Source organism: Amborella trichopoda, chromosome 13 (genome assembly GCF_054954075.1).
Source record: "Amborella trichopoda isolate Santa Cruz 75 chromosome 13, AtrichopodaSantaCruz75HAP2 v2.0, whole genome shotgun sequence".
Classification (NCBI taxonomy): domain Eukaryota; kingdom Viridiplantae; phylum Streptophyta; class Magnoliopsida; order Amborellales; family Amborellaceae; genus Amborella; species Amborella trichopoda.
In genome coordinates, this window is record NC_142348.1 from 36,880,802 (window position 1) to 36,896,221 (window position 15,420).

A 15,420-nucleotide genomic window follows, 5' to 3' on the forward strand; every position below is an offset into this window, starting at 1 on the left:
TCTCAATCCGGATCGTGGATTCACCGATTCGGATGGATTTTTGAGGTGCTCGATTCGGATCACCAATATGTTTTTTAAACCATTGGATCTTACAATTGAAAAATTGGATTGGCCATATGTCGAGATATTATTTTTTTCAAGTACCTAAATGGCATAATTTTTTATTGAGATTAATATATGGATTGAGCATCCCAAATTTTGGGCGGTGAGAGGATTTTCCGAGGGAGTAAATGAACATTATACTCCCGCTGAAGTAGAATATCACTTTTGTTTTGGCGCCGGTTGCTCTCTCTCTCGCTCCATTTTTGGCGCCCTTTCCCCTGTCTCTTTCTATCGATGCTAGGTTCAAGCAGGCCAAGCAGTATCAAGGCGCTGATCTCTATTTCTCGCACCACCTCTAATGGCGGAATACAGTGCTGAGACAGTGGAGGGATTGAAGGCACTTCTCTCCTCTTCTTCAGAGGGGGACAAAGCTCGAGCTTACACAGGCCTTTTTCACCTACAAAAACGAAGCGCTGATGATAATCATGCCATCCAAATCCTCTCTCAACAATCTCTGCAGCTTCTCCCTCTAATCAAAGTAGACATTTTCAACACAGATGAAGAGATGCATGTTTCTTCCTCCTTTACCTCTCTTTCGCAATGTCTTTCCAATTTCACATTCTTGATTTAGCTTTAAAACGGGTTTCATTTTTTCAGTATTTTGAGGGGTTTTTTTTTTTTGTCATTTTTTTTTTTGCAGTGCAGCACAGGCATTGAAGTGTTTGGGGTTCCTTATTTATCACCCAACTCTTGTTGCTGTGGTACCAGGTGAGCTTAAGAGATTGTCCATTGCATTGATATATGTTCATTTGCCTTTTTTTCCTTTTAGTTTTTGCCTTTTAATAGACGGTAAATTCTGTTATTGTTTTGAATGATGGGTTCTCTTTGTCATGTTTTGATCGTTTTGGCTGCGATAAATTTTTCTTTTTTTTAAGGAAAATCTTGGTCTTCCCATATATCAAACTGTACGTTCTGGCAAATGGAGGGTCTTTTAAGTTTTAGCTTGCCTTTTTGTGGATCAAAGAAAATAAACTGATTTTTGGGATTCTGTTTTCATGCTGAATAGATGTCTGAATTAAGTTGATTGCAGAATTTCCTGCGCTGTTAGAAAATTTGTGAAATGTAGGATCTTGCTGCTGAAAACCATCTTTTCTATGTCTCACATAACTGAAATGCAGTGAGTTGTTTATAGATGTCACAGGGTACTGTTATAGCTCATTCCCCACAAAAAAAAAGGCAATAAAAACCACATAAAAGAAATTTTTAGATACTTTGGTTGGACGAAAGACCCTAGTTAACTGTTAAAAAGCTACAACTTTGCTATAAGATGAAAGAGGTAGTTGATCATGTTATCATTATTTTTTTATGGAGGCTGAAATTAGCTAAGAAACAAGTTGGTTGTAATCTTGAATTTGAAATTGAATACTGTCCTTTGATTGACTACTAAAAAAAGTTATTAAATGACTATAGATTACATTCCATCATTGATGACATCCACTTTCAGAAGTCACTTAGCTCTTTCAAGTTCCCAGTGAGGCTTCAGATCACACAGAAGCTCTATACTCCTCCCAGTGACCCCTTTGTATCATGAAAGTATTGCAATTATTGCTCCTAGTATTCAAGGATCTCCACTTAGGCTATGAATGGCATACCAAGTCCTCAGAGGACAACCATTAGTGCAATTGGCCAAAATGCAATGACCACATAGATGCCTTTCTGAGAGTAAACCATTCACGGACTCTCCCTCTCCAATTTTAAAGTGATATCAAATTTTCTATGCAGGCTGGAATAGAAAAAGGATGGTGAAAAACTCCTTTCCCAGGAAATGGGACTAAATTTTTTTTGGTAGTTGCGATTTACAAAGTAGCAATACATGATTTTTTAGTAAAGTTTAGTTACTTTTTACAGTTTGGTTCTAGGGTTTGAATTGACATTTTTGACATAGAAATTAGAACTTCAGCATGTGCATGGAAAGCAGATTGACATTTGTTTAGTTGAAATATGGACAGAAGGTAGGATTCACGAAAAGTTTGGGACTAAAAAGAAAAAGAAAAATAGAATGGGTATATTATTTTCTTCATGATGAAAACAATTCCTCCAACATTTTGGTGATTTCTTACATCATTGGCTTTGGAACTGGGGTTGAACTTGTGATTTACCGTTACCTGGTACCTTATTCGATCATGTGGCATACTACATGCAGTATCAATAAAATACACTACATTTAATCGCAAAACATATGTTCTCATTAATTGTTGGTTGAGATAAATCCCTTCTCCATTTGAGGAGATATAATGGACTTTACCAAAGGCATGATTCATCCTTGCTATCTGTTCTTGAGCAGGGATGGTTGAGATTACATGTAGTGAGGAATAGCCTCGAGACCTGGGTGGTGAGGGTGGTGGGGTGCCATGACACAACTTCTAGAGTTCCATTCCTACGAGGTTCTCAAGTTGACATTCGAATGAAACAAAAAAAAGAAGACTTTACATGTAATAAACTCTTTCTGTACTACATGCAGTAATGGTATACTTACCCATTGGTTAGACTCCGTGGGTGAGAAGGTGTTATACTTGGGCATTGCCAATAATTGATGTATGGGTCATTATTTTTGGTAGAATCCTTCCAAATAAGCCACAAAGCTCTCATGGGAAGGTTTTGTAACATTGGCTTCCACTCATTTACTATGCGGCTTTCCATGAAATGATGAACTTTAAAGAGCTTTTGGAAAACCAATTGTTTTTTGATAATCTACAAGAAATGATGAACTTTAAAGAGCTTTTGGAAAACCAATTGTATTTTGATGATCTACAAGATCAAGATATTATAAAAATTCACTCTGTTGGGCATCTTGAATGAAATTTTGTTCTTGTTGGTTTGGTGCTGTTTACCTCAGTGTTAGAGTTGTCACTGAGATTTTGGGCAGATTCTTACATACCAAAGACTCAATTCAGGAAAACCCATGCTGTATTGGTCCTGGTGTATATTCTTTCATCTCCGAGCCATTATCCATGGTGTAACGATTTTTGTTATGCCATCATTGGACAATTCGTGCCATGGAGATTTACAAATTTCATAGGACGTCGATGCAGTTGTTTTGGAAGGAGATGTTGCTTGATGTTTTACTCTGAGAGGAAAGAATTCAATGCATTAAGCAGCTCTTGAGAGTTTCTGTTTCACCATTTGTTGGTGGTCCCAATGACGGATGTTGTGCATGTTCTTAGATGTTCTGAAACTGTGCAGATAATTTTGCAAGACATAGTGGTTGGCTTCGAATCACATTCAGCACATATAGATGTCCACCAACTCCAGACTCCCGGTGGGGAACTCTCTCATCCTTAAGGAAGCCCCTCCCGCTACTCTGGACATCAGCCAGAATAGCTGAAGAATGCGTGAGATCTTCTTCGAAAGAGGTCAAGTTTTTGGAGGGAGAGATGCCATTCTTACCAAACTTGTTTTTGACAACTATGGACAGTTTATGCTTGGGGTATGCTGCCATAACGTTTTAGGTTTCTTGGATGATTTTTGTAGTTTTAATTCTTAGTAAACAACATTTTCTTAAGAAGTAAAATAAATATTACAAGCTGAAACCTAAGTAGTTTTTAATATTACATAGTAGTTTTTAATTCTTAGTGAAGGGCATATTCTCAAGTAAAATAAATATTACAAACTTGTCTATGGAAAACCAAATTCACATATGGCGCTACAGGAAGCCAACAATTCTAAACGAGCGTTATTAATTATTTATCCTTGTCAGTATTTATTCGATTTCAATGTTATTCTGGAAAATCGTGCATAAAAGTTTTCATGGAATCTGTAGATGTAGTTGTACTAGCTGTTATTATATTTTGTGCATGAACTGATTATTCCTATTGAAATGAAGGTAACATGGAATAACTCCTCGTGGTTGCAGATTTAGTTGCTCAAGATATCATTGAATCCTTGGAGAAACTCATAATGACCACAAAAATGAAGGTAATGTTTTATGTAATGGCATATTGAACACTTGCTTTCTGCCTTCATTGACATTTCCTTGTGACTATAATTCATGCTTTGTTGGGTGCAGGCTATTTGTAATTTAGCAGTGTGGTGTATTTCTGTTCAACAATTTAGTTCTTCCTTCTTAGCATCTCATCAGGAAACTTTATTGAAGGCAGTAGTTTATGCCATCGACAATCCATTTGGGTCTCTTTCGACAACCTTTGAGGCAATTCAGGTTTTATTGCAGGCCACCATTTTGATTGGTTACTTTTTTGCTACTTATTCTGCATTGGACAATCCTGCTGATTTCAAATGTTGGTTGTAATATTTTCATTTAAAAAAAAATTGGATATACAAGCATCACTTGGATGTACAAAATTGGAGTCACTGTGAAAACGATACTCTGAATCTTGGAGGTCTAGCCATTGAACCAAGCTACTGTTAAGGAGCTTTAGTATATTCCTTCCAAGTGAAACGGCTACTCTGTTGCATTCTCTCCTCCTGTGATTTCATAACACACTTAAGTCACTAATATGAGCACACTTCATGAATAATTTTTATGTTAGTACCATCGATGTTCCTCCATACCAAACTCCCTATTGTGGATCACCTTTTCTTAAACTTTACCTCCATTTGGCTTCTATGCATCTAAGCCCTAAAAATAGACCCATGCTCAATATTCGAGTCACATGTGTGCAATGCATTAAATTTAAGACCAAACCTGAACGAGAACAAGGGGGGACACCGGTTGGAGAGGTCGCGAATTGAGTGGGGCCATTGAACCAGTATCAAATCACATGGTTTGATATGTGGACCGGCTGGTTTGACCTGTGTTGACCAACCTGACTGGTTTTGACATGCTACAGTGATATATGGAAATCATCAGCATTATCATTTGAGCTTTATCCCAACTATTTAGAGTTGGCTACACGAATCATGTTTTGCCATTCTACTCTATCAAGGGCCATACCCTTAGTCAGACAATAAGTCATCATATTTCTTCTCATTATTTTCATCCATATCCTTTTGGGCTTTCCCTTTGCTCTTTTAGAGCCGGTTAGGAAGAGTGATTTGGTTCATGTGGTAGGCTCTAAAAGGTCAATGAGAAGTCCCACAAGGATATAGATGATAGTAAAATATATGTTGACTTATGATCTAACTGAGGATATAGTCATTGATAGAGCAGAATGACGGAATAGGATTCATGTAGCCGGCCCCAAATAGTTGGGATAAGGCTCAGATGATAATGTTTATGATGATTATCATAAAGACTTTTAGCAAATTAAAATACAACATTAGTCATTAGGAACTTGAAAGAAAATTTTCAAATGAAATATATTACCTAGATTTGATTTGGTCCTTCGTCTCATGGCCATTTCTTTCCTGAGCAACTTCAAAGCACAATTATACAAAATGTGCTCATCAGCAAATATTTTTATATTGGATTTCTGGCTCAAGAACTAGTCTCTTAAGGCACTCACTAAATCCATCCATGATTGTGTCTTTCCTTTCAATATCTAGGTTAGCATAAAAGAACTTCGAGTTCAAATAGACCTAGTTGCATACAATGGTCTTTGAAGCTGCCTATCCCACTTGTCATCTACAATTCTCTCTCTCTCTCTCTCTCTCTCTCTCTCTCCAATCAAGCAGAATGATATTGGATGACGTGAAATTTTTTTCAGTTGCCATCTTATATGGAAGGTCTGATTCCACAAATAAAACCTCTTTGCCTGAAGAAGGTCAAAGAGTTTTTGTCCCGGCATTCTTGTGGCCTACTGGCTGAAGTAAATGAATTTGGCCTAAATAATGCTGAGATGAAGCATTTGTTCGTGGCATCGATTTGCAAAATGTTAATCTAATCTACATATCTGTAATCTGGGAAAATATAGTGAATTTCTCAAGAGGGATTTCCTTCTTTGTTGTTCACCCTCTTTTTGATGTATGTAGTTTTTGTTATTGGATTGGTCAATGATACACAGACATTCTTGTGTTGAACAAATAGTTTTGGTGTATCATTTCTTTTCCTCCATCTTAATGGGGCCATAAGATATCTATCCATTTAATTAATGCACCACTGATTATTTGAATATTGTGGCTATACATAGACACAACTCTCTCTTATCAACATTCTTGGATGTATGTCTATACATTATTTCCCCAAAAGATAATCAACCTTTTAAATTTCATTTGGGACTTCTAATTTATTCCTTTTGTTGAACTTTTACTTCGAAAACATTAAGCTTTTCTCCCCTGTTTCTGAATTTATTATATTGGATTGATTGAAGATGATTTATATTCTGTGTTCTTATCATAGGGTGCAGTTAAGCTGGCCACTCAAATGGGCAAAACAATGAGAGAAAGTTCACATGTATGGGCTCCTTGTATATGCAGGAGACTTTTTAGCTTAAATAAAAGGGATAGAGATATGGCAGAAAGGTGCCTCCAGAAGATTAAGTCGATTATACTGCCTCCTCCATTGAGACTTTCCAAGGTGATTGTCTCTGCTTACAAAAATTTTGCGAACTTTTAATGATGATATTCATAACTTGATATTCATATACCTTTCATGAGAAGATGTCACCTCTTATGTTTGTATTTTACTCAATCATGTCGTGATTGTTACAAAGTTTTTTCTATGAAATTAAATTCCTACTGATTCATGTTCCAAGAGATAGCAGCTCTGCCTTTATTGGATTTTAATTTAGCAATAACACCACGATTCTTCTAGGGAACTTCTCATCATTGTCTATAAATGAATTCTATAAACTATATTTAATGTTATGATGCATTTATGCCATGAATTATGTTTTAGAAGTCAAGAAGGCTTCTCTCTTAAATTTGCATTTCGCCATGTCAAACTTCTCTTTGCCCATGCATTATTGCATGTGAACAATGTTCACTATGGGGAAAGGAGCTGAGGTTGTGGTGGTGCACCCGACACCCTAGTCACCTCGTTGTGGTTTCCATTCCCATCACTAACACCACCTCACTAATACCTTCAAAAAGCTAATTCCTAATCTACTTGAAAAAAGGGGTAGGGGCATGTCTTCCCCACTGAATTACCCAACAAAAACACAATGTGCACTGTGTTTTACATGTTCAATACAGATGAAACCTGATGGTTCTATAGATGAACTCATCAAAGTCTTTTAGAGCTTTTTTTTAGGTTAACAGTGGGAATGAAGGGTAGGACATTTTGTTGAGGCATCAGTCCCCTAACCACCCATACCCCAACCCCATTCCCTCTTTTAGAGCTATTTCATTATTGGAAGAAATGTCTAAGTTCCATATGGAGATAGTAAATATGTATGTATCTTGGAAACCAACTTTTGGAGAAAAGAAAGTATAAATATCTTAGAGTTGGAAGCCTTGACAGTCCATTATAAGAATACAAGAGTTTTTTTTTGTTTTTTTTGGGTATTTCAGTGAAATGGAAGGGCCCTACCCGTTTTTTCAAGTAGATTAAGAGTTAGCTTTTTTGAAAGGTATTAGTGGGGTGGTGTTAGTGGTGTGAATGGAAACCACAATGTGGTGACTAGAGTGTGGGGTGCTACCTCCATGACCCCAGCCCCTTTGCCATTATAAGAATACAAGAGTTGTCAATAGTAATTTGCATACTTGCTATAGAAATGGACAAAATTGCCCACTCCAAATTCTATTTTACAAAATCTTCCTAAAATCACTCATTCACACTTTGAATTTACAATAAGCATGACTTTGTTCTCCTTAATCCTATTTCATTTCATAGACATCTGTGTTAGGTAGGCCCAGGGATCACTGATTAGTTGAATGAGCCCCTCCCTCCGGCATCTCATTCATTGGTCAACGACATCTGTCTCCATGGGGGCCCCCCCTTCCTTCCACCAAGTTTGCTGCTAGTATCTATTTCCCTCTAGTCGAATCAATAGAAGTCCCAATAGAAGTTGACTGACCTGGCTCTACAATCGACGATCTATTGCTCCCTCAACAAAGTTTTTGCCCATGCTTTGATTCGAAACTATCGTGATGAATCTCGATCGGATCCTCCATCAGTGTCTTCTTTTTTCTTTCTTTTTTCAAAATTTCTAGAATTCTAAAGGAGATAATCACAATTTCATGGTATTTGACCCCCAACTAAAATGAAAATGAACTTTATTTTTTTTTTATCTATTAGCTAATGAGGTCTTCCTGTTATTTAAAAAAATATATATTCTTCTTCTCAAAATAATAATGCTTTTGGTGTTATATAGGAGTATGTCATGTACAAATGACTTAAATTTCCATTAGAAATACACAAATAAGCATATGGAGCTATAAATTTTGACACAAATCCCTGAATATATTTAAGGAGAGTTTATCTACTAAAACTTGATGATGAGTGTAAGTGCTAAAAGAAATTTGATGCTAGGTCCTTTGATAAGTGCAGAAGCATGCTTATAGCATTAAGGTTAATCAGAGTCATCCCTATGTACAATTGTATGTAAATCGTTTCTAGGGTTACTCATGGGGGTAATGAGATTTGTATACATGTGCATGTTTTTTCACACTATCATAGTTGTTTATCTTGTGATGTCTCAGATGGGAAGGATTTGATATAATAGGCTGCCTTCTTAACTATTTTCCTAGCTGATAGGACAGAGATGAGCTTCAACATCTTAAGTATTCATGAACCAATAAACATGTTAGTTGTAAGTTGTGCCCACAAATTGAAACCCTAATTTTAAAGTCAAGGAAGATAATCACTAAATAATGGCAATGGAGACACAAAAGGAAATCCGGGCCTGTGCGGATTGATCAAAAGTAAACTCTTATGCTGGCTCTCTATGTGGGATAGTTTGTACACAAGCTAAAGTGAATGTTCTACTTGAAGGAGTTTGCGAGTTCAATATATGGGGTTATCATCGAGATGATCTTCCACATTGTTATTCGGGTTGGGAGGATCTTGTGTACAATAAAGAATTTGTGTTGTATTTTGGAAGCCAATGATAGTCTAGATTTGCAGATGATGTGATGCTGTCATTTTCAAGGATGTAAACTTTCACCTTGATGTCCGTTTGAGGTGATCCTAAGCTAAACAGAACACCTCTTCAAAATTTATGACCATTATCTCTATGTTTTTATGTAATTTAGACGTTTCAGGCTTGAAATTGTGGTAGAAAAGCTAGGAAAATCAGTGCTGATTTTCTTAAGTGTGTCATGTTTCCTTCTTTCCCTAATTGATTACTAGAAACCCTGGGGTAGGGAACCTAGGTAACCAAAAAACCAAGAAATGTGGCAGTATGGTCCACTGAGGTAATCCAAAAAGTGTTATGCTCCAACAGGAGGAAAGGTAATTTGGGCCACCAAATCAGGGTATGCTTGAGAGGGCTCCTTCCTTAGCCAAGGCGTCCACTTTGGGCGTTCAACTCCCGCCAAGTAGGCCTCCATGAGACAGCGATATCCTTGCAGAGGTGAGCAATTTCATCAAAAATGGGTGCAAAGTACCAAGGGCAAGGTGAAGAACCCGGGGCCCCATGAGATAACATTCTGGGTGTTGCCTTCCACTATCAACGGGAGACCCCATAATGGGTCAAAGAGCTTGATGCCTCTAAGGAGAGCAAGGGATTCAGCAGTCTCGGAGTCGATGTGTCTCAGGTGAACGCATAAACCTGCCCCAACCCTTTCTTCTTAGGCCCACCTCACGTGTTACACTTGTGTCGGAGTCAGACCTCCTTGGTCCTATATCAAAGTATGTCCTACATCATAGTGTCCATCAGTGTTACAAAAACCGTTGGGCTGCGCTTAGGCGGCCGGGTGGGTGGGGTCCAGGCCGCTCAGCACCTACGCGGACGCTCAGAACATGGGCGGCCCAGTAGAAAGAAATTGTTGTTTTAAGGGTCAGATTTTGCGTAAATAATTGAAAAATACATATTGAGGTATATTTTAGTCCATAATCCTATATAACACATCAATTCATTATCAAGAAAATAAGAAATATCAATATAACACATAAGAGTTAGGGACTAAGGGACATCAAATGTCTTTAGTCCACAAGTCCACATAGAATATACCGTTCTCCATACTCCATAAATCCATATTCAATTATCCATAGTCCACACTCCTCACATAGTTAAAACTTAAAATTTACCAACCAAATTACAAAACCAGGGAACCACAATACACAACCAAGAGGAGGAAAATAAAAAGAAAAGAAACCCTTCTATCCTATGGAAATCAGAAAAAAAACTAGTTTTTTTGGGTTTTTTCTCTCTTTAAAATATGCTCTAATGGAGTTTATGTTTCAAATGAACCTAAAACCTACCTTTATCCCTTTTCTTATTTAAAAAAAGAACCAAAAATGCCCTTCAACGAGGGACATTTCCGCCCCTAGTGCCTAGGTGGCCACCTATTTGGGCCCCGTAGGCTTGGGCAAGGCGCCCAGGCCCTCTGGACAGCTTAGGCGGCCGCCTGCGGTCTGCTGTTTAGAGCACTGGTGTCCATATTCCCAAGGGACTGTGGGTTGCCGATTTGTTGGCTAATATCGATGTATTATGGGTTTTGGATTTAGTGGGCACCATAAGGCTTCTTGCTCTTTCACTTGAATAGCGCAGCTTCTTCTTTTTTATTAAATTTATTGTGGAAATAAATATTGCTTCTGTTTGGAATGTTATGAATCCCCTTTTCCATGATGGCATTGAAATCGTAGAACTCGACTTCTATTTTCTTCAAGAAAAGTTCGTGGAGCAAATTACTCTCCACTGTATTTCCTTTGACTAGAGGATTTCTGATTTTTTCACCACATACTTTACATAAGTTCTTGGGGCGCAAACTCTTCCTTGTTCTCCCTTATGATTGCCTCATGTTTGACCAAGGATGTGATTGTTGCACGATTGAAGTGGAAATTGTCCATTATTCTTAAACTATATTCTTTTTTAACTGCCAAATGGCATCCAATCCATATTTCTAGGCCTTTATTTGTTGACTTATCGTCACTGAGTACTTTAGTCATTCACTTATGTATTCCTCCATGTATCCGAGCTGTTGCCTAATAATCTCATTGTAATCCAAACTGTGTCTAATTTTCCAACCTACATGGGTCAGCTTTACCCTAGTGTACCTCATGATAAAGTTATACATCCTTTCTGGACTTAGTTTGAAATTTGTTGAATGCTTATATGTGATAGCAATCCTGTTTTTTTTCTTTTCAGAAAGCAACAAACTTGGTTTTGTTAATTAATATTTCCTGTGCTCATCATGATTGAGCAGGCTATTGCATTGGACATCAAGCACAGATTTCTTTCAGATATGGAGAAAATGTTGCAGCTTCCTCTTTGCAAGGTCCATGTCATCCAGGCTTGGGGATGGCTTATCCGCTTACTTGGTTCTCATGTCTTAAGAAAAAGACACCTCCTTAATGAAATGCTGAAAATCCCCGAGAAGACATTCTCTTGTCCTGATCCCCAAGTCCAAATTGCTTCACAGGTCACTACCTAGTTCACCTTTTCTCAAGGATTTGATGACATTTTAGCTTTCTTATGTTGCCTAATCTGTTTGTTGTTCATGCACCTTCAGTAGAACTGTAGCAATACTACAAGTGTTGCTACATATTATTTACTTTTGTGGTATCTTGTTCGGCAGGTTGCATGGGAAGCTTTGATAGATATACTTCTTCAACAACCAGTTAAAGCAAATGGAACAAATGTAATCCATGTACCCTCTTCACATGAAGGGCTAAGACCCTCTCATGCTTCCTCGGGAAACTATGATGCAGAAAGGGATGTCCCACTTAAAAGAATCAAGTTGCTAATGACACCGTTGGTTGGAGTGCTATCGAGTGCCTGTGACATTCCTGTTCGTCTTGCTTCCCTAAACATGTGGCATTACATACTTCATAAACTTGATGTTTTTGTCAACCACCCCTCAATACAAGAGGTTGTACTGGAGCCTATTTTCAAAGCAGTCTTCCAAATGGGTCCCGATGATAGGAATATCTTTATATGGAGTCGCTGCCTGGATCTCTTTGATGAACTTGTTTCATCAAAAATTGATAAGGGTTTTGATGCCCCAAAGAAACAAGTGGTAGCATACATTTGGCCTCCTGATTCTGGTTCATATGAGCCTTGCCTTAGTGCTAAGATGTCATGGCATGACCATCCCATCAAATGGTTGCCTTGGGACCTGAATAGATTAAACTTCTACCTGAATATGGTTCAAATTATCAGGAGGTACTGTTTGGGTAAAGGTATGGCCGATGAATACGTGAAAAGGGGTTTAGACGCTTCTTTAAGGATATTCAAGTCTTTGCTGCAACGAGTTAAGATAGAACTAAAAGGAACATCCAGACCATTCGATGAGATTGTGCTAATCATCCATGAATTACTTAGTTTTACAAAGGATATCTATGCGACTGTTACTTTAGAACACCCAATTATTAGTGTCACTGACTGGCAATGTAATGTGCTGCAGTTCATTGAAGTAGTCATAGCGGAATTAGAACATGATGTGCTGAAATCTCCTCTTTACAAAGTTCCTTTGGATATCCAGGAAATTCAGAAACTGCAATGTCCTCAAGATACTGAACGTGCAAATCAAAATATGTCAGGAAGCGGTTTCTTAGTGTATATGGATTTGGTTTCTCCCATGGTTTATATTATTGTACTTTATTTCGTAGTGGTAGCTCACTCGCTTTCTGCACTAGAAGAAAACCAATTTATAATGAACAGATTGCAGAAGTTCTCTGAGATGATATGTTCTATATGTGAACCTTTGGATGAACTAAATCACTTTATTGGTATGTTATATTTGTATATGCAGAATGATTTTCGTTGGGGCTTATTTAAGATGTGGAGAGTGCTTGCTAGAGGCCTGAATGATCGAATTGATTCTGTGAAGTATTTGCATTTTTTGAGAAGCGATTCTGATAATACGGGCTATGCAATAGTATATTACTCTTTGTGTTGTCCTTTGGAGTTATATATTTCCTTGGAGAAAATGAACATGAAAGAATCGAGTGGCTACATGAACTTCCATGTTAGCCCATCTGAATTAAGCCTTGAGCTTGACCTCACTTTAGAAGTTTGGAGGTCACTGTACTATTCTGCAAATCATGTTTCCAATATTGAGGGTTCTTCCATAAATAGGTTTGCTGAAGGTATGTGCAGAAGGCTGACTGAATTGGTCAGCAAGAGATATATAGTATCACAGAGTGAAACTCAGATTAGATTAAAAGAAGAGTTGAATGGGAGATGTAGTTTTCTCTTTTTGATTGGAGAACTTGTGATCTATGTTTTAAAACAAACTTTGGTTTTGAACAGTCAAAACCTAATATTAAAGAACAGGAATCAGGAAGAAAGCAAGAAGAGTGACAGCAGCAACATCAGGAATTATTTGGAGTTTGTTGCCAGGTATGGTGGGACTTTGTTTGAAATTTAGGGAGCTCTCTCTCTCTCTCTCTCTCTCTCTCTCTCTCTCTCTCTCTCTCTCTCTCTCTCTCTCTCTCCACGTGGTGTGCTTGATATTTTCTTTTGATATTGTGTTGTAGATACCTGAGGCTCTTACTGACAATTGTGAATACCTTGCCTGAGGTTGAACTTGATGTTATTTTGAGGTCATTACTACAACTTGCTCTTTTATGTAAAACAATTCCATTTCCATGTATAATTTCCCTCCATTTCATATTGGCATCTTTTCTTAATTCACTTTTTGACTTTATGCTACAAATGCAGGACCTTTGCAAGTATGACTATCTTTGTAAGTCATCTTTGCTTAAAGAAAGATATCTTGTTATTCATGGAGATCATCTCTGACCCACTGGCTCAATGGCTATCCTTGTGCTCAATCCTAAACCAAGAAACAAACAGAGGAGACCTCCAGCATCAACTTTCCATCTTCTGGACTGAAACATTGGATTGCTTGCGGCGGAGCAAACCACCGCTCCTCTTCAATTCCTCTCTCCTCACTCTCCAAGCCCCACTCTTGGGCATAGCTCTTAATCACCCTCACTCAGCCATTTCTGATGCCACCATCTCATTCTGGCAGGCAACATATGGCAAAAACACGAAAATATCTTATCCCCACTACTTGTTTCCAATTCTAGTCAATCTAAAGATTGTAGATGCAAATGCACCATTGGCCTGTGATAATCCTGCAATTTCAGCTGATACTAAGTGTGTCGGAGTTAATGTCACCCAGAAAGGGAGCTCAAAGAGAGTAGTGGCACCCATGCAAGATTGTGATGCTCTATTTGTTGGACCTTCAAAAAGGAAATGTTCAGAACTAACTGAGCATCAAATGGAGGTGAGGAGAGCCCAACAAGGAAGGGTAAGAGATTGTATGGGGCATGGTCCTTGAGTTAAGACCCATACGAATTTAGATTTTAGTCAAGGAAATGAGGGTGAGTCCCAAGAGACTGAGGAGGTACGGAGCCTTGAGTCTATCCTTGACAAGCTGAGGATGCGTAAATCTTGTGATATTGGAAAGTGATTGTGATGTTTGGCATGTATTTATTTGTACTTTGTAATCTTATGCATAATGTATGTTAATTCCCTCTTCCACTTTTAACTGCATAGACAATGATCCGACAAGAGCAAACTGTACCCCCCTCCCCACGAAAAAAAACAAGGAAGTTCAGAGGCATAACTTTTTGACATCACAGGTACCCTGCTACCTTGACTGCCCAGAAGCCGCGTCTAAAGTTGTACACTTCTCCAGCACAAAGTCTACTGAAAAAAGGTATTTGAGTTTCTAAAGCCTATTTTTGACTGGGTGAGAACGGGTAGGGTCGGAGCCAGATCCGCCCAGATTGGGATCTAGATTTGAATAGTATACATTTGATTTGGGTTGGATCTAGATTTAAACCGGATCTTAGTTATTTGGATCCGGATCTAAATCCTAACAATACATATCGGATTCAGATCTTTAGGGTCTGCATATTGAATTTAGATCCGGATCCGGATTATATACTATTTAAAAAAAATTATATATAAAATAAAAATTTAGCATTTTAAAAAAAATTGGGTCGGATCTAGATCTTGATTTGGGTTGGATCTGGATCTGGATTTGGATCAGATCCACCTACTCTTGGATTCGATCTGAATTTTAATTCAAATATGAATTTTGGATCCAACTTTTGAATCAAAACCCGAATCCAAATAGGGTTTGAAATCTGGGTTTTGAATCCAAATCGGGTCAATTTTCACCTTTTTTAAGGCACTTTTGGAATACATATTGAATTTTTTTTGTTTGAGTTGGTTACTAGGTTGAGTAGGTTAGGTATCTGTGGTCTTAAAAATACTTCTAACAAAAGCCTGAGGTAGCAAATATAATATTTGCCTTTGGAGCATATAATCTTTTATCAAACAGCATTTTATGGCCCTTCTACATTTTAGAAATTTGGGGGAGGTTGGGATGTTGGTTGTTGGTGGTATAAACATCACGGTG

At 37.9% G+C, this 15,420-nt stretch overlaps 1 protein-coding gene across 7 annotated transcripts; it reads left to right on the plus strand.

Annotated features, from left to right (window-relative positions):
• The first annotated feature begins 255 nt into the window (after positions 1-255).
• On the plus strand, positions 256-14,541 carry LOC18446340 (uncharacterized). 7 transcript variants are annotated; one of them, XM_088855280.1, is made up of 10 exons: positions 333-609; positions 743-810; positions 2,997-3,529; positions 3,956-4,017; positions 4,109-4,258; positions 6,415-6,514; positions 11,248-11,463; positions 11,620-13,385; positions 13,523-13,588; positions 13,707-14,541. In XM_088855280.1, exons 5-10 carry the CDS (start codon positions 4,206-4,208, stop codon positions 14,329-14,331), a joined length of 2,826 nt encoding a protein of 941 aa, XP_088711406.1. In that variant the 5' UTR covers positions 333-609; positions 743-810; positions 2,997-3,529; positions 3,956-4,017; positions 4,109-4,205; the 3' UTR covers positions 14,332-14,541. The 7 variants fall into 7 exon arrangements, with proteins under 7 accessions (XP_020530534.1, XP_088711406.1, XP_088711404.1 ...); XM_088855278.1 differs by having other exon boundaries at positions 3,286-3,529; positions 6,338-6,514; XM_088855279.1 differs by having other exon boundaries at positions 3,286-3,529.
• The last annotated feature ends 879 nt before the right edge of the window (positions 14,542-15,420 follow it).